The 24,717-nt window shown below is 43.6% G+C and overlaps 1 protein-coding gene across 1 annotated transcript in view; it reads left to right on the top strand.

The window, feature by feature from the left end:
• rars1 (arginyl-tRNA synthetase 1) overlaps positions 1-19,739 on the top strand; it is a 37,885-nt gene extending 18,146 nt beyond the window's left edge. Inside the window, exons 2-15 of the mRNA XM_005927887.2 lie at positions 1,290-1,424; positions 1,526-1,717; positions 2,040-2,148; positions 2,685-2,785; positions 3,762-3,883; positions 3,975-4,095; positions 4,954-5,083; positions 5,282-5,386; positions 5,681-5,859; positions 5,955-6,064; positions 8,085-8,190; positions 15,327-15,499; positions 17,275-17,522; positions 19,441-19,739. Of these exons, the coding sequence (XP_005927949.1) occupies positions 1,290-1,424; positions 1,526-1,717; positions 2,040-2,148; positions 2,685-2,785; positions 3,762-3,883; positions 3,975-4,095; positions 4,954-5,083; positions 5,282-5,386; positions 5,681-5,859; positions 5,955-6,064; positions 8,085-8,190; positions 15,327-15,499; positions 17,275-17,522; positions 19,441-19,550 (1,941 nt within the window). The 3' untranslated portion in view covers positions 19,551-19,739. The remainder of the gene's footprint in view (positions 1-1,289; positions 1,425-1,525; positions 1,718-2,039; positions 2,149-2,684; positions 2,786-3,761; positions 3,884-3,974; positions 4,096-4,953; positions 5,084-5,281; positions 5,387-5,680; positions 5,860-5,954; positions 6,065-8,084; positions 8,191-15,326; positions 15,500-17,274; positions 17,523-19,440) is intronic.
• Positions 19,740-24,717: the final 4,978 nt, after the last annotated feature.

The following is a 24,717-nucleotide window of genomic DNA, read 5'->3' as shown; positions in this document are numbered from 1 at the left end:
TAATTACCCAGCTACATTTCTGAAAGAATGCAAAAGCATTGACATATATTTTTCCTTCCTACAATAGCCCGACGGGCAGGGCAGAGATAGATTTTGGTAGCCCGACTGAAAAATCGCTAGCCCTGGGCCCTGACAAGGTTGAAAAACTAAACATGTAATTTTTATTTTATTTTAGTTTTCCAAGTTCACAAATTGTTTAGTTTCGTTTTAACTCTTATAGAAAATTTTTTCTAATTTTTATTTTCTTAACTAAAATGTTTTTCAAGTGTAATTTTAGTCTAAGGTGGTTATATTAACTTTGCTGTGCACCCTGTCGAAATTGTTAAAATGCATTATTAACTTTTTATACGTTATACATACAGTTATTATTTGCTCAGCTCTCTTACCCACCTGACCACCACGTATCCAGGGACTCATTAAATTCCTTATTTTCTGTATATTGCCTTAAAATGGCTTTGAAAATGTATCAGCTACCTGATCTGAGAAGATTTGATGTGAGAAAGTCAACTGGCAGGTTTCTCTGCTGAGTCAAAACATTTATTATTTGGGTTAAAAAGAATGCAGATGTTGTTTAGCTGAAGAAAGTGAAAGTGTCTAATCTCACATAACCCAAGGCTGTTTTTTTATTTATTTATTTATTTTTCTAATAAAAAAATGTGTTTAAAGTTATTTAAAAAAACAAAGTTGTAATTGAAGTCCGAACGTGAGTCTTATGTTCTCGCAATTACATTGATTCATTTGTTGAATTAGGTTCCTTGTTTCATACTTAAATGATTCATGGTCATGTTAACTGGCTTACCACATACCTCACCCCCCCAAATCTGATAATGGTCAGGTATATATATTGGAGTAAAAACGAAACGGCTAATATCCAGAGAAAAAGATTTTTAAAAAAATTAAGGGTGGCTCAAGACTTTTGCACAGTAGTTTACAAATATCAAAAACAGGTGTATAAGAGATCAACAGTGAAATACAGAAAAAGAGTTAAAGGTTATGAATATATGTGTCTTTATAATTCCTGAGGTGTACCACAGGGTGCTAACTCGGTCCTCTTTTAATGATCATTGATGTAAGTAATGCTCGTAGCCATAGAGGTAAAAATATTTATACTTCCACAGTTCCTTTTAAAAATGGGCAGCATTTAAAACCCTAAAGCATTTTCTCAGGCTGGAACTCGGTGTAAAAATATTTACTATTTATAGGAGCGCGTTAAAGCTTCTTGAGCAGCTCCAGTTGGAACTTTCTTTCTCAGTGTCTTTCTTGGAAATTGGAAATATTTTGATATCTAGGAGCAAGAGATCCAGCGTCTGTCTGCAGAGATCAAAAATCTTGAAAACTCCCAGAACCTCAGTCCATCTCCACGCCTGGAAGAGCTGCAGGAGGAAAACGCCCGACTCAAGTACCGCCTCAACATCCTGAAGAAGGTGAGTGGCGCTCTGCTGAAAGATGTCCTGAGGCGTTTTAATCTTAACCTGAGAAAAGCACATTGATGAAAAACCATTAAACCTTTCTGTGCTGTCCTCAGAGTCTGCAGGAAGACTCACTGAGTCAACGCGGCAAAGCCATGTTAAACATCAACCAGCGACTTCAGGAGGTCTTCGGCGAGGCCATCCAGGCCTCCTGTCCCGAGCTCGACAACCCGCCACTTTCCATTGCGCCCAGCCAGCAGGCCAAGTTTGGGGACTACCAGTGCAACAGCGCCATGAGCATGTCCCAGGTTAGACCGCCACGCCCGAAAACTGACGTGTTTATGTTTAATGGTTTATGGTGGCTTATTATGATCTATGGTGGCTTATTGTGATCTATGGTGGCTTATTATGAATCATGGTTGTTATGGTGGCTTGTTATGAATTATCGTGGCTTATTTTCATTTCTGGTTGCTTATTGTGATTTCTAATAGCTTACTATGATTTTTACAGTTTTAAAAGCTGCAGCTGCATTGAGTCAAATTAGAGGATTGAGCAGTGCAGTGAGTCCTGGTCTCAGCAGGTCAGATTAAAAAGCTTTGCTTCAGACTGTCTCTGGCTGTCGGGTTGCAGATGCTGAAGGCAAAGGGGATAAAGATGAACCCGAGGGAGATCGCAGAGAAGATTATCAAAAATCTTCCAGACAACGAACTCGTCCAGAAAACGGAGGTCGCGGGGCCAGGTAGAGACTCCGCCTTTTAATGATGTCAACACAAACATCACGGCATTCACACAATTATAGTAACAGGAACGCTATCAAGTTCCTGTTTCTCTTTAAACTTTATTCTTCTTCTACCTTATTATTCTAGTTGCTCCGTTTCTTTGCTGGTTAACTACTCCGACAGTTTTCACCATTCAAATTTTAAACTGTTCAGCTCTTTCTGGTAATGCCAGCTGTGTTGAGCTGTGTTTTAGCTCAGTGAGATGAGCAGGAGGCTGGTTCCACTCTCGCCCATTGCAGCATGTTTTCAGCAGACAGTTCTGCTTCTTCAGCTTTTTTCGGAAGCCGATTTCCACGACACGGCATTCACACTGCATTTTCGCAGGAAATGCAACTTTTTCTTGTTTAGTTTAGTTTAATTTAATTTAATTTAGAACCTTGTCAAATGTGTACATATTTAAAGAGAAATAATTCTTTGTTTTGTATAAATATTAAAAGATTTAAAACTAGAGTAAATAAAAGCCTAAAAAGTGAGTCTAAAAAAAGTTCTCTTTCAGGTTTCATCAACATCTACCTGCAGAAGACATTTGTGTCCAAACAGCTGAGCAACTTGTTGATTAACGGAGTGCAGCCCCCACCACTGCCATCCAAGAAGAAGGTCTGTTTTTCCTTTTTAGTTAACCTCGGAAGTCTTTGATCCCTTTTTTAACATTTGATTTAATTATTTGTGTCTAATTATCTGGTATTAACACAGTTTCACGCGCATTTTTTCTACTCTTGGCTCTGTGTGATGTCAAAGAGAGTACCACAGAGGCCCCGCCCACCAGTTTTATTGTTTTGGTCCTTGCCTTTCACAATAAAAGCCTTCCACGAACGCACACAAACAATAACAGTTTATAGAGTTACATCAAAGCAAATTACAGCAGATTTTAGGTTCACATTTTAAATATTTTTTACAAGTTGTGAAAAGGAAAATTAAATTTTTTTTCTTAATAAATAAAAATTTTTCATAAAACTTGTAGAAATGAGCTTCCTGTGAAGGCAATCTGGACGCAGAGATGAGGTGAGGAGCTCAGTTTAATATAGCAGGAACCAGAAAATGGACAGATTAGATTCTTTTATTAATTTATTTATTTCAGTTACAAAAATAAAGAACCACATTTACTCATTTAATTATTTTGGTGCTGTAAAAGTCACGTTCACATTTATCTGTGTGGAGTTGAAATTATTCATATAAAGTGCGACATAAAAAATATGTGTATGCTCACAAAAGCAGAGAAGAGAAAGAGGATGTGGAGGATGTGAATGAGGGAGAATCCAAAATAAGCTTTTTCTATAGAGACAGAAATTAATATTAATGCAACACTGGAAAGAAGAAGATTGCTTTTAAACTGAAGCTGTGACAGGAAGTAAAAACGTGTGTGGTTTAAGGCGGATGTCAAAAAGTTTGATTAAACACACCAAAACGGCGCTGATCAAACATAAAATAGGCTTATTATGAACCATGACTCATGCAAAGCTGCTCTGATAGAGTCCAGGAATAAAAACGTGGAGCTGGTTGAGTTCACCTGTGATGGGTTTACCCGTCTCAGCGTCTGCATTTATCAGTTCCTGTGTGTTTGTGTTGCATTCAGGTGGTGGTGGATTTCTCATCTCCAAACATCGCCAAAGAGATGCACGTGGGTCACCTGCGCTCCACCATCATCGGGGACAGCATGTGCCGATTGTTTGAGTTTCTGGGATACGAAGTCCTCAGGTCAGCTTGGCCGCGCTCGCTGTGTCGTAGCTGCGAACGTTAAAAACCTTTCAAGAAATAAAATCTAAAAAGTTAGTTTTTATTTCTGCAGGCTGAACCACGTGGGGGACTGGGGTACCCAGTTTGGGATGCTGATCGCCCACCTGCAGGACATGTTTCCGGACTACCTGACCGTCTCCCCTCCCATCGGTGACCTGCAGGCCTTCTACAAAGTCAGTTCATGCTCATCCCGTCTCTGTGTGTGATCGGGCTGCTTTTGGGAAAATCCCATGTGGGGTTAGGACCCTTTAAGGTTTTTACCCCAAGTGCAGTTTTTTAACCATCATAACTTCGCACTTAGTCCCTATGACCCCAAAGCGCTTTACACTGCATTCAGTCATCCACACATTCACACACTGGTGATGGCAGCTACATTGTAGCCACAGCTGCCTTGGGGCGCACTGACCACCAGTAGGCAACGGATGAAGTGTCTTGCCCAAAGACACGACCGAGACTGTCCGAGCCGGGGCTCGAACCAGCAGCCTTCCGATTACAAGACGAACTGCCAACTCTTGAGCCACGATCGCATGTTCACATGAAACTTTCAGGGCTGAAAAACAGATTTAAGTTCTGTGGAAAAAAAAAAACGGACTCAAACAGAAAGATGTGGCTGCCGTTGTTCCTTTGAGCCAGAAAGTTGACCTGGGACAGCCACCTGTCCCACATGGTGATGCGAGCCCTGAAAGTTTGCCCAGAATGCACTTTTTGAAGTTTCTGCATTCATGACACTGATCAAATGTTCGGGTACAGACATGAATCTGGTGCAGCTTAAACGTTCTTCAGCCCTGAAGGTTTCATGTCAACGTTTCCTGTAACTGTGAAGTTATTAAAGCTCAGAAATGCTGCAGAAATAAGAAAAAAGCCCCAAATTAAACCGACCCGGAGGCTTCTGAACATGTTCAGTGTGAGGGGAAAATGTTCTCGTGGCTTCATTAGATGAACTGGAGTTATTGTGTGGGAGACACATTTTTCTCAGATTTGACTGTGACAGTGAAACGAGGGAGCTGACAGTCTCTCGTGCTCTCGTTCAGGAGTCAAAGAAGCGCTTTGACACGGACGAGGAGTTTAAGAAGCGGGCGTACCAGTGTGTCGTCAAACTGCAGAGCAAAGAGCCGGAGTTCATCAAAGCCTGGAACCTCATCTGTGACGTGTCCAGGACAGGTACGTCGGGTTTTAGCCTTTCATGCTAACAGGAATGAAACACTCGTCCCTCATTCAGAGCTGCTGACCTTAAATTAGTCATGTGACACGAGGACGGGTTTAACCCGTTGGAGCTCCTCCCCCTTTTTAGAGCAGCCCGTCTACCTGTGACAGGTTTTAATTATTTCTTTTTTTTCTTTTTTTTTGTTATTTCTCCAGAGTTTCAGAAAATTTACGACTGCCTGGACATCGAGCTCATCGAGAGAGGAGAGTCGTACTACCAGGACCTGATGGTTGAGGTGGTGAAGGAGTTTGAGAAGAAAGGTCAGTTTGCAGCAGGTCAAAGGTCACGGAGGGCATTTCTGAGCATTTAGGGTTACCAGAAATAGAGCTTATTTGTTCCCTTGATCACACTGATTTTAATAAAATCTTTATAGAATCAGTTTTTCTTCTTTCAGTGGATAATAAAGTGCAGCCTGTAGTTTCTGAGTGTCACCACCAGGTGGCAGCATTGCCTCATGAATGTTTGGTGCCCTCCTGTTTTTATCTCCTTGTCTTTTTTGGACTGACTGGACCTTCTCATTAAACCACCTCCATCCTTTTAAATCTCCACCTCAGGCCTGATGGAGCTCGACGAGGGTCGTAAGGTCGTCTTCCCCCCAGGGCAGCCCATCCCCCTCACCGTCGTCAAGTCAGACGGGGGCTACACCTACGACACGTCAGACCTCGCGGCCATTCGCCAACGAATCTTTGAAGAGAAGGCCGACATCATCATCTACGTCACTGACAGTGGACAGGTAGGTGGAGACGCGACCACAGAGGGTTTGGATTTGACTCTGAGCTCCGTCTCTTTCCTGAACATGACGTTTGGAGGGTGTGTTTTCCCCTCCAGAGCACGCACTTCCAGGTGGTGTTCGCCGCAGCTCAGCTGATCGGCTGGTACGACCCCAAAGTGACCCGGGTGGAGCACGCTGGCTTTGGAGTGGTGTTGGGGGAGGACAAGTGAGTTCAAAACACGCTCTGACAGTAGGGTTTGTTTTTCTGAGTGCTGTGTGAGGGCCGCAGGTACCCGACTGTTGCCAGGTACGACATCACCGGGTGGAGACACACTGGGGAGGTGGTGCTGAGAAAAGGGGTGGAAAAAAGGGGTGGGGCATTGTCACTGGGGACAAAGTGTGAGTGGGGTTTGAAGCACCTGAGGTGGATCATGTGACGACTCTGAGGTTTAAAAGGACCGCCTCCCCCGGGACAGCCTGCCACTAGTGTTTTAGTGTCGGCCGCTCGCGAAGGCTACGCCATAGTTTCTACATGGATTCAACGCAGAGGTGTACGCGGTTAGGTCCTGCCCTTGGACGACGCCCACTGCGCACTCTTCCGCGTCATGTAGTTTGTCCACCAGAGGGCGCTCTGCGGCGGTTTTGGAATGCCACAAAGTAAACGAGTAAATGAATAACTACACGTCACAAACACTAAAACAATAAAACTGCTTTTTGGGGTTTTAAAAAAAATAATGTGTCTAAAGCCGACTTCAGATCCGAGGTCTCTGCTCGCCAGACGGGCAGACTTCCTGTGTTTCCCGCTGCTCACATAAAGGCTCGTTTTATTTATTTATTTATTTTTTCTGCGTCGATGAATCAAACGCAGGATTTTCAGCCACTGCCCCACAAACAGTTTAGTCGTTTGCAGCGAATCGCAGAGCCTGCCTTACTCAGCATGTGAGGGGGAGGAGCAAGGGGAGGAGCAAGGGGAGGAGCAAGAGGAGGACAGCAGTGATGAAAAAGTTCACTCAGAGTCCGTGTTATTATTCCTTCCTCCTCCTCTTCCTTTCTTCTCGTTCTTCTTCTGCTTGTTTAATTAAACGTTTCTGTTCTTCTGTTTAACTCCTCCTCTTCCTCCACTTATTTCCTCCTTCAGCAGTGCTCGTTCGCTTCCTTCATTTTCTCCTTCCCATTGCGTCTTCCTCCTTTCTCCATCTTTCCTCTTTATCTTCATTTTTTTCTTCGTCTACTCCTCCTCCTGCGTTCCTCGTCCTTCTCCCTTTCCTCCTATTTTCCTCCTTCTCTTCCACTTATTTCCTCGTTTTCTTTCTTCTGCCGCTGCTTTAACTTTTTCTTTGATTTTTTTTTCCCTTTTCTGGAGCTTCTTCTTGTTCTTTTTGTTCTTCAACATTTTCATTTCACTCTTCCTCCACTGTCTTTATGTCCTCCTGTTCTTTTGTCCTCTCGCTGCTTATATCAAACCTCCATTTTCTTCCACGCCTCCTCCTCTTGTTTCTTCTTCTTCTTTTATCTATTTGTAGATTCCAAGTCATCAGGTTCATAAACTTTAACACCTCAGATATATTTTTCCCGCCGCGTTCCCGTTTTTTTGTCCTGCAGTTTGAGCACCTCGTCTCTGAGCGTTGGGTTTTATCGTGTCGTCGTGTGAGCGATCGCTGCGCTCTGATTGGTGAGCAGATTTGTGATTTGACCGCTTATCTGTCACGTTGTTGTTTATTCCTAATCAGTCGACCTGAGAAGAAGCGCCGGGTTCAGGCGGCGGGCTGACGTTACGCTTCGCGGAGGCCATAACTAAGTGCCGCTAAATGCCCCGCGGTAACCTGAGGGGGCGTAAATTGGCCCCACTATGTCTGCACTACGGCAGACTCCATTAGAAATTTATCACGCTGTTCTCATAATCGCTCATCCAGACAATAAGAGCTTAACGCAGCCACGGGGGGAGCCGTTATAGCTGCGAGTAAACAGAGGAGGGAGGGGAGGCGGGGGTTATTAAATTTTTGGCTTGTGCTCGGCTTGTAATGCTTAGCTGATTTGCTTGATTGTACAAAATGTATCGCCCCGAGGCGAGCAGAAGTAATCTAATAGTTTGCTGTCATGATAATTATTGGAGACAGGAAGTGGAACCTCTGCTGGTTCAGGTTGGGGATGTGAAACTGCAGCAGCTCCATTACTGGTTCCCCTGCAGGTGGTTTGTAACCCGGCGTCCTCGCACTGAGCCGCTGTTTCTGCCGTTTCCTCCACAGGAAGAAGTTTAAGACTCGTTCTGGAGACACGGTGAGGCTGATGGACCTGCTGGACGAGGGACTGAAGAGGTCCATGGACAAGCTGAAGGAGAAGGAGCGAGACAAGGTGAGGCTGCAGATGCGGCAGAACAAAAACCTGATGGGAAGTTTAAGAAAATCCTCACCTGTTCACACGGCAGCGAGGAGTTCAGGCTCCACACGAGAAACTGGGACGGCCCTCACCAACAGTCCCAGTTAGAGTAACTAACTGGCCAACGAGCATTTCAACTCAGATATAATTTCCACGAGATGACGTAAGCAAGAAGATTTCTACGGTGGCCCTGAGAGGTCAAAAGCACTCCAACATAAGAAAAGCGCACAAAGAAATTAAAAGAAAAAAGGTAACACTTCATAACATGGGTGTAATTAAACATAATTTCATTTAATTTTTAATAAATAAATAATCTACCTTTTTATATTTACCTACAAATACTTGAAAGTAGGCGCAACAAGAAGGTAACAGGTCAGATCTTTAAAGAAGACAATATTGAAAATTGGATGTTTTCCTCATCTTACATCGTAAATATGCTTCTCAGGGCCCATATTATGGACTGAATTAATCATCAAATGTCTTTTTAGTATTATCAGTAAAAATGTTTTGGGCCTTAACTTATTATGAAATAGATACAATAACAACTTGCAGCGTGACCTTAAAACGAGCTGCATGTAACTTTTTCCTCATGATCACTGCTCAAACATAAGGAAACGTCACATTCTTTGGACCCGACCGAGAGTAACGTTTGAGTATTACAGTTTGGTACATCGCCTTCACATAAAAAAAAAAAACAGGTTATCAATGGGAATATCCCATTGGATCTTTCAAACCTGGGGTCCCAGTACAGCCCAGTATGGGGTAACCAGTGTATTCTGAGCAGGAAGAGCCGGTGCTACTTCTAAACGTGTGCCTTTAACGTGTGGTGGAGGTGGAGAGCTCAAAGAGGGCATGAAAAACAGATCAGGTTACAAACCGGAATGATTGTTTTCCTGTTGTTGACTCATCAGCGGACGATCAGTGTGAAATTGACCAATCAGACACAAACGGTTCTGCTCTTTTTTGGATTAATGACTCAAAACAGCCGAGAGGAAAAGTGTTTGCAGAGGTTTGAGCTCACACATGAGCAGAGGAGGATGAAAGGACCACACAGGGCTGAGAGGATGAGAGGGAAGCAGCCGGGCGGTGGCGTTTCAGCCTCAGTGTGTCTGGACGAGATGAGAAAGCTCCCAAGTTTGGCTCTCTCTGAGCGGGATGAGAGCGGGAAGAATTAATGGCTACTGTAGAGCGAGGTGGTCATTGCTGTAAAATAAGCCTCGTCGGAGCGAATCGAAAGCCGGGCTCGGGGAAGAAATAATGAGCGACTCGCTGGACGGCGTCCCTCGCCGCTCCAAACGTCGGCTTATAAAAGATAAAATATTTGACACAGAATATGGATATAACATCATCGCAATAACAGGAGTTATTCCAGCAGATGTAACCCAGGAGGGAGAATAAAAAAAAGACTTCCCGCCATCGATCGAGTTTGAATCAGCAGGACGACTCGTGGTTAAATATTCACCACACACACGTGGAGCTTTAAAAAGACCTCGAGAGGAGAATCGGACGGGAGACGTGAAGCTTGGTGATCAGAGGCTCGATGGGACGAGCGTTTCGCTTCGTTAACTAAAAACATCGACGTTTAGGAGAACACACAGAAAATGTTTATTTTTTCCTTCTTTGCCCTCCCACAGTCCAAAGATGTGCTCGTTAGGCTACCTGGTGACCCTGAACTGAAGTCATGTGACACGTGCGTCTAACGGCTCATATAGCTACGACATCGCTAAAAACAAGCTAACGTTCATCACCATGTGGTCGTGCTTTAGATGCTCCCACTTTTCCTTGTTTCTGAAGTTTTTCCACGTCTCCTTTTTACTTTGCATCCATTCCCATAGTGAGTCTTCATATTCCCTTCAGATGTATTTATATAGTATACTATGTGTGTTATACTGTAAAGTGTATACAAGAGTCCTCCCCAACAGTAATACAGAGAAAACCCCAACAATCATATGACCCCCTATGAGCACTTTGGCGACTGTGGGAAGGAAAAACTCCCTTTTAACAGGAAGAAACCTCCAGCAGAACCAGGCTCAGGGAGGGGCGGGGCCATCTCTGTTAGAACCATTGGGGGTGAGAGGAGGACAAAGACACTGTGGAAGAGGGACGGAGATTAGTAATAATTAATGATAAAAAGCTGACTGGTGTGTAAACACAGAGGCAAAGTGCATCATGGGAAACCAGAGGTTAGTGGAGGGTAAAAGGGAAGCTGACTGCCTCAGTTTGCTTGAGTTCAGCAGATATTCTGTGTTAAATGGAAGTTTTTGCACAGATAAAGCAGGAAGTTGTGTGTCATAAACTTCCTGACTCTCTGCTGAGCGCCTCTGCGTTTTGACTGATGACCCAGCGATCCCATTTCAGGGCTCAGAGCGTTTTTTTATCTTCGGTGGATTGAGCGTTTGTCAGCGGAGAGTCCTTCGAGTCTTTCGAGCCTCGAGTTGTTTATTTTCCTTTTTCTAAAGTCATTCTTCAAAAAAACAAACTTCTGCCAGCATGTTTCCCGTCCGGTTTTCCCTCCTCTCCGTTTCCTCAAACCAAACCACGCCGCCGCCGCCCGGCCCCGATCCTCAATCACTGGCTCGCCCGGACCTCGTTAAGAGCTGCTTGTTTGGTTGTTTGGAGGTGGGAAGTGTTTCCTGCCTGATTCAACTCAGAAAATACCTGTTTACATCCTTTTCTTCCCTCCCCGGGCCATGTTAGCCGCTCTCTCCGCCTCACACAGCGAGGCTCTCGACGTTCCCGTTACTTTGACTCGCTGTGTCTCACCTGCTGGTGCTGAGGTGTTTCTGTGATGTTAAACTTGCAGGGAGATTTTTATTTTTTTTTAAAGAGGAGAAAAACAAGAGAACCTGACCCGGTTAAGTTATTACGTGGAGCACTAGGTGTGGTGCAAGCAGTCGCTGACTTTCAGTTGAACTGCAGCAATTTTAATGCTGAGAAGGTTGCAGGAAGCCGGTGCCAGCTCCCCTGCAGGCCCCTCCGGCCCGGCGCTCCTCGCTCCGTCTGGGTCGGTGCCCACGTCTACCATCTGCTAACCCGGCCTCATTAAAAACAAACCCCAGCCGTGGCCTCCGTGAACCGCAGCCCGCTCTCTAACACTGCTGCTCCTTCATGTTTGTTTTCAGCAGTTGTGATGTTTCACACTTTGCTCTCTCCTCATTTTTTTGTCTTCTGTGTTTGGTGCTTTTATTTCCTGTTATTTTCTGGCCCTTCCTGTCTCATCCTGCCCCGTGTGTCACACACATCCTGGCCTCTCCGGCCCTGACCTGTCCTTTTGTGGCTGTTAGAAAAGCGCCTTTCAGACCAGACTGTAAGAATTTCTCGCTGCAGGAACCGATTGTTGAGTTTACAGCTCAGTTTTTGGGTTTTTTTAGCTCGTAGTGCAGAGCAGGAACCTTTCTAAGCATGATGGGGCCTCTTCTCCTCATTCTAGCTCCATATTTTTATTTGCGAAGTAGCTTTGCATGATTCACTGTTCAAAATAATCCTTCAACCACTTCAGCCGTTCATTCTTTTTCTCCATCAGGCTGAAGCGCCGGGCAGGCATCAGGCAGTGTTTATGAATTAAATTCAAATTAAAACCACAGGTGCCTCTACAGGTAACCTCAAGGTCAGAGGTCAGGTTTTCTGAAAAAGTCACACAGCTAACGTATGTTCAGCATCGCAAACTGACAAACACTCAGGCCATCTGGGATCGATTAAACTGGTCTGAGAATCTGCTGGATGTAACAGCTCAGCTGATTAGTCGCTTATTTTCAAGGCACGTACATAAAACGCTAACGTGTCGCCAGGTTGAGTAGAATATTAGTCAAAAACCCATTTGGTCATAAACATCCACCTATAGCTCTGCTGGACTCTGAGGGTCTCAGAAAGGTTTATATTTATGATTATTTTAGCATTTCTCATTCCTGGTTCTCCGTTTTGATTGGATATGGTGGATGAAGTCACTAAAGCACCCCGTTAAGCTGTGCGACCTGGTAATCAGGTGTTCTGGACCTAACGACACTAGATCCTCTAAAGATTCTAGTATATGTTTTACTTTATATATTTATTTTTATCTTCACCTTTTAAAACAAGAATTGGGTGCACGAGTTTGAATTTATTTAGGATTTTCTCTAATCTGCACTCTTCAATGGTTGCTCTTCCTCTTACTACATCAAAATAAGATCATCAGTCTTCCTCGCTCACGTTTCAAAACAGCAGCTCCACATATAAGTAAAACTTACTCCAAAGATATGCATGTAATCTGAGTAAATGTTAATATAAACACATCAGAAAAATGGGTCAGGACTGTTTTATGTCACTGACCCTCTTCTAAAGAAACAAGTGGTACGGCCCAGGCGCTGGTTTTGGAGAATCACTGCACCCCTTGATCAGGATATCTCATTTAAAAGAAATAATTGTGTATTAGGAGCAAAAAATGGTGATAAATATGTTTAATTTCTGACTAAATACAAAGAGAATTAAAATAAAACGCCTTTCTTTGATAAGACGAGTAATCGGTTGGCTAGTCTTTGTACCAGTTGTCGAGTACTTCTGGCTCCAGCTTATTAAACGTCTGAATGTGTCTTTAAGGCTATTTCTTTTCTCCTACACTCTTAGAGTAGAGGCTTCTCAGTCTTGGATTATAGAGGCTTCCCTTTAAACTCTCAGAGCTCGCTCTGTTCTGCTGTAATTCAATAAAGGATCCAAGATTTTATAAAACATTGAAGGTTTGTCCTTGAATCAGCAGGTCACAGCTACCAGGGGGATGAGATCTATTGTTTCTTTGGAGCCACTCTGAGAGCTCAGCGAAGTAACATACACCTTCTAGTACTAAATAAAAGAACATCAAGCCCCGTTTGAAAGATGGGATTAAGATTCAGGGCAGAATGCAATGAAAGGAGGGGAAGGCAGAGTTTTAAAGATTCATATTTTTATAGAACATTTCGGAAATTTCCACTTCAAACTTTTTCCCCTCGACACTTTTGAAAAGATGGGACAAAAATGAGAAAACCTTGTATCTGCTGCGGTAATTTTGAAAACACATTGATGTCTTTTAGAGGCTCTGGAGCAGGAGGGGGATTTGAATTTAGGATTTGGTTCATAAATGGAGTGAAAATGGAAGATTCGGCCGGGAGACAAATGTCTGTGAGTGCCAGGATGATTAAAAACACTTACTGCAATCATTTCATAAAATATTTATGTTTACATTTTTATATTCCAGAATCTCAAAGCCCAGAATTGTTCCTCCGCTGGGAATAATTATGTAAATTCACCCATTGTAGTTGCTGAAGGTGGAAAGTATTGATGGAGACCAAAACTGTATTTAATAGCTGGCTGTGAAGATTTATTTACGGCTGTAAGGTTGGTCATCTTAACATGTCTATGGGGACTGACTCGCTTTTGGAGGCGGCCTCTAGTGGACATTAGCGGAACTGCAGGTTTTAGTGCTTGATTTGTTTTTCTGTTCAGGAAAAATAAGCGATCGCATGTTCGATGTTGTAAACAGCTGTTCAACCAGAGGTTTACACTCGACCGCTCGCTGTTCGACCACTTTGGGTCATAAGCTGATTGCACAGGTTGCGTTGCGAGGCAACCTGTCTACAAACAATCGCAGTCGACCTCACTGCAGTCACTCTCAGACTCTTGGATCTAATTTAGAAAAGCAGAGTGACTGCAAAGTAGAGTTTGGCGATTGGACGGATATATCGACTATCGGCGGCCGTTTTTACAAAGGCGATTTATTTATTTGAGTCAGTTTGCTAATAGTGATGGAGCTAATGGAAGCAGTCAAGAGAAGAAACAAAGTTAGTCGTGTTTGAGTACTTTGCTCGCTATATGTCTGCACAAGCGGCACACCGCTTTGGTTACATCCTTAGGTTTACCTCTTTCATCTAGTTTAAAGCCAAAGAAATCCCAAATTGGCAACTTTTATATTTCTTTTTTTAGTGCTGTCAGCGTTAGCGCACCATCATCACAACTAATGTGATTAACAACCTGTCTGGAGCACAGAGTCAAAATCCCTGAAATGTCTCTGTCAACACATTTCGGGCAGTTTGTCCAACGTTTCTGCGCTCCAGATGGGTTGAGGGTGTTAAAAATTTTAATGGCGTTAATGGTGATGACCGCGTTAATGCCACATTAATGCGTCAACACTGACAGCACTAATTTTTGGGGGGAAATTAGTTCGTCCATGTTTGTAAATGCACAAATCAGTCCGTGCATGATTACATTGCTCCGCCCATCAAAAGTCTGCGCATGCGTGAATATACCCCCATCGTCGATTATTGGACTGACGCTTGTTGTAAAATATCGCCCAACCCTATTTCAAACCCTTATGTAGACTGCAGGATATTTTCACTGTTAATTTCCATATTATCTGAAAAAATCAGAAGCTGGACAAATGTCCTCCTGGCACATCGGCCGGAAAGGCTTGAACCCGGTCATCTCTGTGCACCTCTGGTCATAGAGCCCGAGTTACGTTACATAACCAGTATTCCCATCATATTTATCTTTGTTTTTTTCGAGTTCGATTTTGGTGTTTCAGTCGATCTCAAAATGATTTGAAAGTTCAGTTGATCGTATGTAACAGTGGGAACAGCTGGAGGAGCAGACGAAGGCCAGTTTGTGTAAACGCTGGAAGTTTCCGCAGTGGAAAAGTGGCCATTTGTTCCAAATCTGACCTTAAATCTAACCTGCCCGTTACTCGCAGCCCTGTTTTCACCTGTGCCATTAATCTTTGTCCTGTCACGTCACTTCTTCTATCTGCTGTGTTCTGCTTGACTGCAGTTTTTTTTATATTTTTTTTATTTAATCACTATCACGAAATCTTCATAATCCTCCTCTTCACTCCCTACGGTATCAAACACGTCACACACAGATTCGAGGGAAGGCTATGACTCAATAAGTCAATTTAATCTCTGCCCGAGGATTGTAAATTGGTTTCATTATTTGGATTAAATTCATCTCACTGGTTTAACTGTTGGAAGCAGAAGGTGAAGCACTGCCTTCAGTAATTACAAGCTGATTAAAACGACACTTATCAGCATTTTTAATGCCATAAAGCACGCCGGGCGAAGACGGCGATGGGGAGAGATTGTCTGCTTTAATAAAAGAGAACCTTCTTTCTGCAGGTCCTGACTCCAGAGGAGCTCACGAAGGCTCAGAGGGCCGTCGCCTTCGGCTGCATCAAATACGCCGACCTCTCCCACAACCGCAACAACGACTACGTCTTCTCGTTTGATAAGATGCTGGACGACCGAGGCAACACGGCGGCGTATCTCCTCTACGCCTTCACCCGCATCAGGTCAGGGTTCACTACAACTTTTAATACTTAGTTTAGATAAAAAAGATTTAAGAAGTGCACGTGTTCCCGCACACAGTCAGGCACACAAGGATACAAATAGCATTTAGATTTAGACGAGTTCTGAAGTTTAGAACAGCCTGGATCTAAAACGAGCGTGGACCAATCGGAAGACCTGATCTGTTATACAGCCCTAAAGGAGCTAATGAAGTGTCGAGTGTTTGCAACCTTACTGACGTGCACATGAAAACTGAGGTAAATCAAACATGTGTACTCAAGGTTCAAAGTTATTGGCTGACAGGAAAGGTTTGAAAGTCTTAGAGGAATGGATGACGAGTCCCGGCTGAGTACCAGGAGTTCCACATTTAACCTGGGTGGCCCACTCCATCCGGTCTTTGTGCCACCTCAGTCTTCTCCAGCAGTCTTGGCATTTGACGGTCACTGAGACGACCTTAGTCTTGGCTTCACTTTACACCTGAAGATTCAGATTCGGACTAAATCCAGAGATAGAGTGAAAAGTTGCAGCTTTGCGCCTCTGTTGCAGCTCTTTTCATGCAGCCCATCAAACCCAGTGTAAAATAACGAGCGGCGTTGCTGCTAACAGCCTCTTTTAACAGTAGATTAGTTATGTAGCAATGCAGAAGCCGGTCTGTTTAGTAATCTGTCCATCGGTTATATGAACTATTGCTTGACCCTGAGTTTAGGACACTGAAACTATCCTGAAAGTTAAATCAAGTGCCTCCATTTTTCTCGTCTGTCCTGTACGAGAACCTCCCATCAGCACCAGTATACTTTCATTACTCGTATCAGATCGGCCTCGCCAGACCCTCCGCGATCGTTGTGGCTTGGGATTAGTCTTTGGGGTATTTCCACTCAGTGAGACCCAATTTGTCCTCACCCTTATCCCCTCCATCGACTGAGCGTCTTCAGGCTGCACAAGAGCTGCACTGATCTTCCTCTCCAGCTTCCTGGAGGAGTTAGTCGGGGTGGCAGAGCGCCCGGCAAAGGATTGATCCCCTCTCTCTCTCTTTTTTTTTTTTCCCTCCAACCGGGAGGGGTGAGCAGGCTCGCCCGAGAGGATTCGATGTTCGTGCGTTCAGTCAATAGAGCACTCAGCTGCCCCCTGCTGTGCTGTTCAAGATTCAGAGAAGAAGAAGAGAGAGAAAAATGGACAGAAGCAGAACTTAAAACCCTGAGCTGGGCCGTCCAGTTTAACTGAACATGGACACAGGAGGAAAAAACTGAGCTTAATCAGTGTTTTAGGAGATGTTGGGTTTCCTCAACATGAACCCCAACATCACTTCTTTCATGTATTTTCCTAAAATTGGTTTATTCATTGTTGAGGTGGAGGATAAAAAGAGAAAACGATGAACTATAAACGGGTCATTTTTATAAGCCGGCTTCTGCTTGGTTTGGATAAAAGATGGATCGTTATTGGGAACACGATGGGATAACTGTGGCCGAGTGGATGCTTGGAGAATCAGACCGGTTTGACTTGTTTTATACATTTTTCCCAAAGCCGAGTTCTCATCCATCACCAGCAGGAGATCGGGGGCGTGTGAAAGGGTTTTGGTGACCAGTGACGTGGAAACTGTCGAAGGTCATTGATATTTAGTGATTTAAAGTCACGTTGAGCAGAATAACCGCTGTTCATATGAAGTAGGCGGGTCCTGAGTTAAACCAACTTTGGAGTGGTCAACAACCAATGAGAGTGCAGTCGTTTTCTTTTTAGCCTGGACTCTTTAACTGGTTTTTAAACGTTTGTCTTCCTCTCGCAGATCCATCACCCGTCTGGCCAAAATCGACGAGGCCACGCTGAAGAAGGCGGCAGAGACCACGGAGATCCTCTTGGACCACGACAAGGAGTGGAAGTTGGGGAAGTGCATCCAGCGTTTCCCGGAGATCCTGCAGAAGATTCTGGACGACCTGCTCCTCCACACGCTGTGCGACTACGTGTACGAGCTCGCCACCACCTTCACAGAGTTCTACGACAGCTGCTACTGCGTGGAGAAGGACCGGCAGACGGGTGAGCTGGGTCGAAGTTTAGATCAGTTTCAGGGGGACAACTCTCTGGTCAGGGTCCAAACTTCAGTTTGGTGTTCGCGTGTTGGTTGTTTAGTGCATCCGATGATCGTTTTTTCTTCACTTTGATTTGAATATTCAGAGTTTGGTTTGATATGACGTCCTTTCCTCTCAGAATGTGCTTTTAAAAGTTACTCCAAGTTGTGTTTCTAAAGTACTTAAATTCTTCGGTTTTCTTTTCTGTGTCCTAAATTGTAAAACAAAACCAAAGCTGTCCAAACTTTGAAATAATAAACTTGGCATAATGTAGTCAGAACAAAAGTTTGAGCCAAGGTCCTATTGGATGGCCAAAGGATCCAGACCCGACTGTTTAGTGTGAAGCTGCAAAGAAGGGTTTGAATTTTCGACTTTTCACTGTTGCTTTTGCAGAAGGAATCGATGTGTTGCAGGTCGTCAGTGAATCCTGATGAGAGAGAGGATGTCTGGACTGTTAGTCTGAGCTGAGGGCTGACTCATTGTACAGCCTTCCTGCTAACAAAGAGCCCACGGCTTATTAGACTACACCAGTGTAAGGTCGTTCGAGCCCAGAGCGCCTTGCTGGTGGGTTTCTTAGATTTACTACAGCAACGTTTCTTTGTAATGACGTTAAACGATCTTTTTTGGAGATGGACAAACAAAGCCTGCGATTCTGTGTGCAGATCATAGAGCGGCCTTGCTCTCAGTTTGAGATTGATGCTAAAGAAAAGTGATGGCTGAGGACAAAAATCCCAGGAGCCGAGGGCTGGAATTCTAAAACGCTTGGAGAAGAGCATCTGGACTTCTTTAAGTTGCTTGAAGACCAGCTTGACCTCAGGAAATCACATGATAGGGTGGGGCTAGGGGGTTCGGGACCCCCTTGGGGGAAACTCCCACAGGGCTTAAATCTGGGACTCTCCACCATTTGACCTTAGAACTGAAGACGCTTTTCAGATGAGAGGTGAAACGTCTTCAAGCAACTGAAAGAAGTCCAGAAGTTTTTCTTTCCAAGCTCTGTAGACTACCATGACCTGGATGACTGAGAACCTTCACAGCCGAGGGCTGCAATTCTTTCTCCAGCCAGAACAGTCGCCCTCTGGTGGTTGTTATACAGAATGCAGCTTTGAAGCACTTTGCTGGGTCCATTATCATCTTTTAAACTGGCCGAGTTCGTTCAGCCTGTTAGTAAGAGTGACCTAAGAGTAACTCCACCTTCTCGTTGGAACATGATCACTGCCGGCTTCAACAAATCAACATGGAGAAAATGGCGATCCACAGATCAGTGTGTGTTTAATTACTAAATGGAAAAAAATCTTCTCCTGTCTCCATCCTTGTCGCATCACCGCACACCAGGATGTCGGCTTGTTTGGGTCCACGTTCACGCCCCTTTAACGACCTGTCTGTGTAACGCTCCTCTGCTGCTCATTAACGACTTAATTTCTATTGGATTTCTTCTCCGTCCGACAGTGCGAGGCTGTCACGGCTGCTGTGTGCGGATGCAGATGTTCAGGTCACTGATTTTTATTTGATGCTGCCGGGTGATGGCGGCATCATTAAACACGCCCTCTGATCTTTTTGTTGTTTATTAGTCTCGCTGTCTAGTGCACCTCTGACCGCTTCAGTCTCACCTCACCTCTGTTTATTATTCTGTCTTTTTTCCCATCATCGCCGCCTTAATTTTAGTTTGTTTCAGAATTTGTATCTTTTAGCTGCCTTGTTATTTCTTATCCTCTACATAAGGACAATAAATGGGGAAATAAAGTCCTGTTAAACACTCATCATGGGATTGGTTTGTGCTAGCACTTTTGTAAAATGCGTATTTACTGAGAAAATAATCCGATAGTTCACGAGATATAAACTCGAACACGCCTTTGATTTCCTCCGTTTGTCTGTTTTTACCTTTTCAGGTGAGGTGATCAAGATCAACATGTGGAGGATGCTGCTCTGCGAAGCCACTGCAGCCATCATGGCCAAAAGCTTCGACATCCTGGGTCTGACCCCGGTCGAGAGGATGTGATGTCAGAGTTCAGAACGAGGGGAAGCCTGAAGATGAACCTTGGCAGTCTGAACTCAGTGAACCGGAAGAGTTATTTTTCCATAACACTTATTAAATCAAACATGGGACGGGGAAATCATTGTGTTCGACTCATTTATTAATGTCTCGTGTGAAGGATCTTTTTATTAAAGGGCGATTATGAAACCAAAATATCACCCAGTCTGCTGTCAGTCATTTTAAAGCTGGTTCTGTAAACTTCAGTTGAGACATATCGGCTTCCTGGTTTGGTCGGATCTCCGTGGTTGGGAGCTATTCTGGAAAAAAATGTGTGCACAGCGGTGCTTCAGAGGGTAAAGCTCTGAAATCGGTTCATTGGTGTGTGAGTAAAAGCATTTTGATTACGATCTTGGATGTCATAGGATAAACTGGCTGTTTTTCAAGCAGAGGTAGATTACATGTGCTGCTGCTCATTAAGAGCCTGTTTCCACTTCATGCTGTTAACACGTGATCTGTCTGGATAATGACGGCCAATCTGTGGGATTCTACGTTGGGAAGTGTAGCACAGAGATGGATGGGTGCCACTTTTGCTCATTGGGTTTAATTTCCGAAAGTGCAGCTGGAAAGGCCCATTGATTGGATGTCATTGCACAGAGAGATCACATGGTAATTTACACCTGGCTCATCAGCGTACCCAGCGTTTTGTAAACCCTGATTAACATGATTTTTTTTCCTCACCCAGAAAAGACGGAGATACAAAATATGAAGTAAAAAAGCCTTGAAAAATCTGTGATTGCTATTTGCAGTGATAATATTATTACTTGTGTTTGTGTGTAAGCTAATATCTATGAAACAGTGTTTAGGTATTCAGCACACAAAACTGACGTTATACTTCTGCATCTCATGTTATGTATGCCAACATTAAGGTCTGCTAAGTCAAAGTCAGCTGTAAAGTTGACTTAGCTAGCTAGCTTTAATTTGGCTACATAAATAAAAATCTGCTATGAGATTTCATTACTCTAAAAAGCAAATGTTAGCTATGCATATTTTGTAATTATATTGTTTACTGATGGTTAATGAGTTCATCTAACATGGTTATTAAACATCAAGTACTATGAAAATGGACGGTGAAGTTACTAGACCTCGTTTGAATAATTTAATGATGCTAAATAGGACTTAGCAGAGCTAGCATTTTGTATTAGCAGGCCCGCATTAGCTAATATTAGCTCTAAAAAACAAGAAGCAGAAGGATTGTTTGGTTTTTCAGCTCAAATCCAACCTTAAGCTATTAGTCTGCTGATGTTGAATCATAGACAATATAAAAGTGGGACATGCTACTTCTGAGTCTGTGTTTAAAATGTGACACGAATGTGTAACTGCCTTTGCAGACATGTGACTGCTAGCAACGTTGATTTGTCTGGCTTGGACAAGTGAATAAGGCCTCAGTTGCACTGGTCCGCGACCATCTGGCAACCTCCTGCAGGAGAACACGTGTGACAGGTTAGCAAATCCCCCCTCGTGATTGCAGCAGTCGTCCACAGTTGCCAGCAACTATCCAAGCAATAGTACCTTTCAAAAAGTTGCTCCTTTTGAAACATGCTGAGGCACAAATTTTACTTTTGAAGGTGCACCTTCTCCGGTCCAGTTTGCATTGTACTTTTTCAAGTTTTACCACGTCTTTGCTGGTAGTTGGCAAGTGTTTGCAGACAAGTTGGTGCTTTTCATTAGAATTATGGGCAACTGTACAGGCAATATACCAAACAATCATACACAGGTTTTTAGTGCAGTGTATTCGGTTAGCTAGTTAGTTTGTAATGTTAGCTAGTAATCTGAGAGCCCCAATGAGTGTGAACAATATCCACACAAAATAAAAATGCACAAAGGGCTTTGCTATCAGCAGTTGTAGCATCATTTAGACTCGAGCTTTCACCTCTGCTGTATTTCCAGTTTTCACCGTGTCTCTTCTTCAGACACCGAACTCGTTCCTTTAAAGGTTTGCGTAACACATTAATCACACATAAAGTCCACAGATTGACTTAAAGCTTAAAGCTTTTTTGTTTTGCATGTATTTCGACTCTAATTGCTTTCCTCTGCGTCGCCCACCCCGCGTCCCTGACCCTGATGTATAGAAAGTCACATTTGATTCGTGCTGCATTTCAGATAACAATTAGTCTTCACTTTCCATGACTCGTGTGAGAAAGTGGCCTTTGTTTCTCAGAAACTCAAAGTGTGAGGCAAACAAACCCATTTGACGAACTTAATTATACATCACACACTTCCTCGAGGCAGCCCGCGAGCTTGTAATTGTTGAGTCTGCCTTTACCCCCCAGACAGATGTGCACTGCGGTAGATATAAAAATTGTATGTCTCCAAGAATGGCCACAAGCCATACAATAGTTGTTAGAAGACTTCTGAAGATGTCTTCCTGTGACCCATCTTTGAAGCTTATGAAAAATATAAAGTCCCTTTCCTTTCTAGTTGTCTCTTATCGTCCCATACGTCCCGGGACTTTATCTCAGTACCTTCTCAGGCAATAATTCCTTCATGAAACATTCATCAGGCTTCCGCAGAGCCTCTGTTTTAGTTTATTCTTTTATTCTTTTGGGTGCTGCCACGCTGCTGCTGCTGAAGGACGGCGTTAAAGGTGTTTTGACAGTCGCCCCGGGAGGAGACCGCTCGCCATGCCACCGCCACCTCAGTAACACCTGCAGAAGCAATAACCCTCCTGCCTCAGTGGGAGAGACGATTATCATCACTCAGTCCTTTCAGCTGAAGTTTATTCCCTCTCCTTTATGTCTCGCGCTGGGTTAGAAGGACTGGGTGGTTTCAGGGCCTTGCAGTTGGTGACGATGTCTGTGGAGATCAAAGCTGCTGAACAACGTGCTCAGGTTCGGGATGGGGGCTCACCTGAGAAGTGCAGGTAAGAAGCAGGCGTCTGTACATACAGCCACAAAGATGCAATCTGTTTGTTTGTTCGACTCCAATTTTCTTTATCATTTTCAGCATGACTTTGAAAAGTGAGGTTCTAGAGAAGTGCGATTGAGTAGTTTGAATTGTCTAAACCAGGGGTGTCAAACATGAGGCTCCGGGCCCAGAAAGGGCCGGCAAAGACTGCAGTCAGTTTTGGAAAATGTTAAGGAAAGCATAAATGTTCAACTTTGCAGGACTGTGAGTAAATTACTGTAATTTAACTTGTTAAATCAACAGCTTTACTATTTTTTCAGCTTTTTTGGTGAATTTTTACATTTGAAAATTAATGAATAACATGTAGATTTTAGCTTTAAAACGATTTCAGCGTAAAGGGTCGTGCATACTGAAGCATTACATCAATGCAAAAAATGTAATTTCATGTTTTATTTTATTTTTCATGTTTTATTTTCTTGTTGTGACAGATTCCCTCTTTATTCAACCGTCTCTTCTTCGTTTCCCAGTGTTGACGTCCTTCTCAAATCCTTGTTTCATAAGAAACTTTTCAAAACTTAAACTCTGTTCTTTACCTTCAAATATAAAGTTTTACTTGTGTTTCTGGTTATATTTAAATTGCATGTATTTTGGCTACCACTGTGCATGACTGCAGTCTGTCTTTACAGTGCACGTGTCAGCTTGAGTCCATTCTGGCGAAGTTATCATCCCACTGGACCCGTGTCTGCGTTTGTCTCAGGAATGTAAGTCCAGTAATCTTTTAATCTTTTAACTCCAGTTTTGGTCTCCACCACCTCCTTGAGGTATAAAAAAACCCCACTTGTATTACGGCTCAGTAATTACATGGTAACAGAAAATGAAAGGATTAATAAGCTATATATAGTAACCAAAGTATTACCCAAGTAAAAGCATAGTATTAACAATGAGTACATTTGGATTATGCGGTCCCCAACCGGGCCATGGACCGGTTTATGTCCAACAATATTTTCATGGACCGGCCTTTAAGGAGTCGTGGATGAATACAGCAAAATAAGACCAGCGCCAGTACCAAAAAAACAAGATTTATTCATAACACATGGGAAAAGACCCAGGGAAACCAAGTTAACGATAAAATAAAAATAACGATAAAACCATACATTTCATACCCGAGCCTCAACTCTCGCGGCCCGGTACCAAACGATCCGCGGCCTGGTACACGTTATTTTGTGATTTCTAGTCTTGGCCGGCTTCTTGAACCTTTGACCTGAGTTCATCCAAAGTTCAGCTCGTGATGCTTTAGCACCATATGGAAGAACAGACTTGTGTGGAAATGAAACCGCCTGCAGGGACTTCTGTTTTCTCTCATTGTCTCTTTCTTACAAGCCTGTTTGGACCGGGGCACGGCGTCTTTGCCCCGATAAGTATTTTTACTTCACGTTTCCGTCTTATCGCGTTTATCAGCAGTTTAACCATGTGATCTGAGAGATGAACCAATAAGATATGCAAATTAGCCATATGCAAATTAGACACGATTTGCATAATACATTGCATGTTTATGAGGAGGAGGGAGAGGTGAGGGTTGGAAGGTTTTTTTGGATCGCACCGCCATACTTATTAATCTCTTGTGCTTCAGTGGCGCAGTGTGGCACCTCATCTTCACGCTGCCTGCTGTTTCCCCCGCCTTCCCGCAAAATTACAGTCGGTAATCTGTTTGGCACTCAGACGAGTCAGAGAGGAGAGAGAGGGGGAGAAATAACAACAGGAAGCAGGTTTGAGGAGAAATAAACATTTTAATTAGGTGTTTGGCACGGATATGTTTCACACACAAAGCCAGGAATTAAATAACATATCTGGATAGAACATTTGTATTCAGATGTACTTTAAAGTTAAATAATCTGATATAGAATTTAATGACTTTTTCATGCAGTATTCAGGTCAAGCAGGCTTTAAAAGCAACACTCGAAGATCTGTACAAGAATAAATACAAAGTTCAAAAAAAATCCTGGAGTTCGGCCTCCGAGTTTTCACCACCGCGGCGTCGTCCCGTGTAGAGGTAGATATCGCTCGTCTGCGAACCGTCACAGGAGCGAATTCAGAAGTTCCGGTGATGGTAAAAAGTGTGTGTAGGCATTAGAAAGTCCCCTTTATTACAGGCATCACCGCCCTGCAGTCACCGCCAAGCTCGAGAAAGACGATTTGCTCGTCTCTCCTCAGATTTTTCCCGATTGGTTTAGCCGGACCGTCTCTAGAACCGTCGAGCCGACTTCACAGCTTTCGATGTCCTTTTAAG

This window comes from Haplochromis burtoni, unplaced genomic scaffold (genome assembly GCF_018398535.1).
Source record: "Haplochromis burtoni strain Fernald_Lab_line unplaced genomic scaffold, NCSU_Asbu1 Contig_105, whole genome shotgun sequence".
NCBI classification, from domain to species: domain Eukaryota; kingdom Metazoa; phylum Chordata; class Actinopteri; order Cichliformes; family Cichlidae; genus Haplochromis; species Haplochromis burtoni.
The sequence above is the reverse complement of the archived record's forward strand: the minus strand, read 5'-3'. Positions and strand labels throughout refer to the sequence as shown.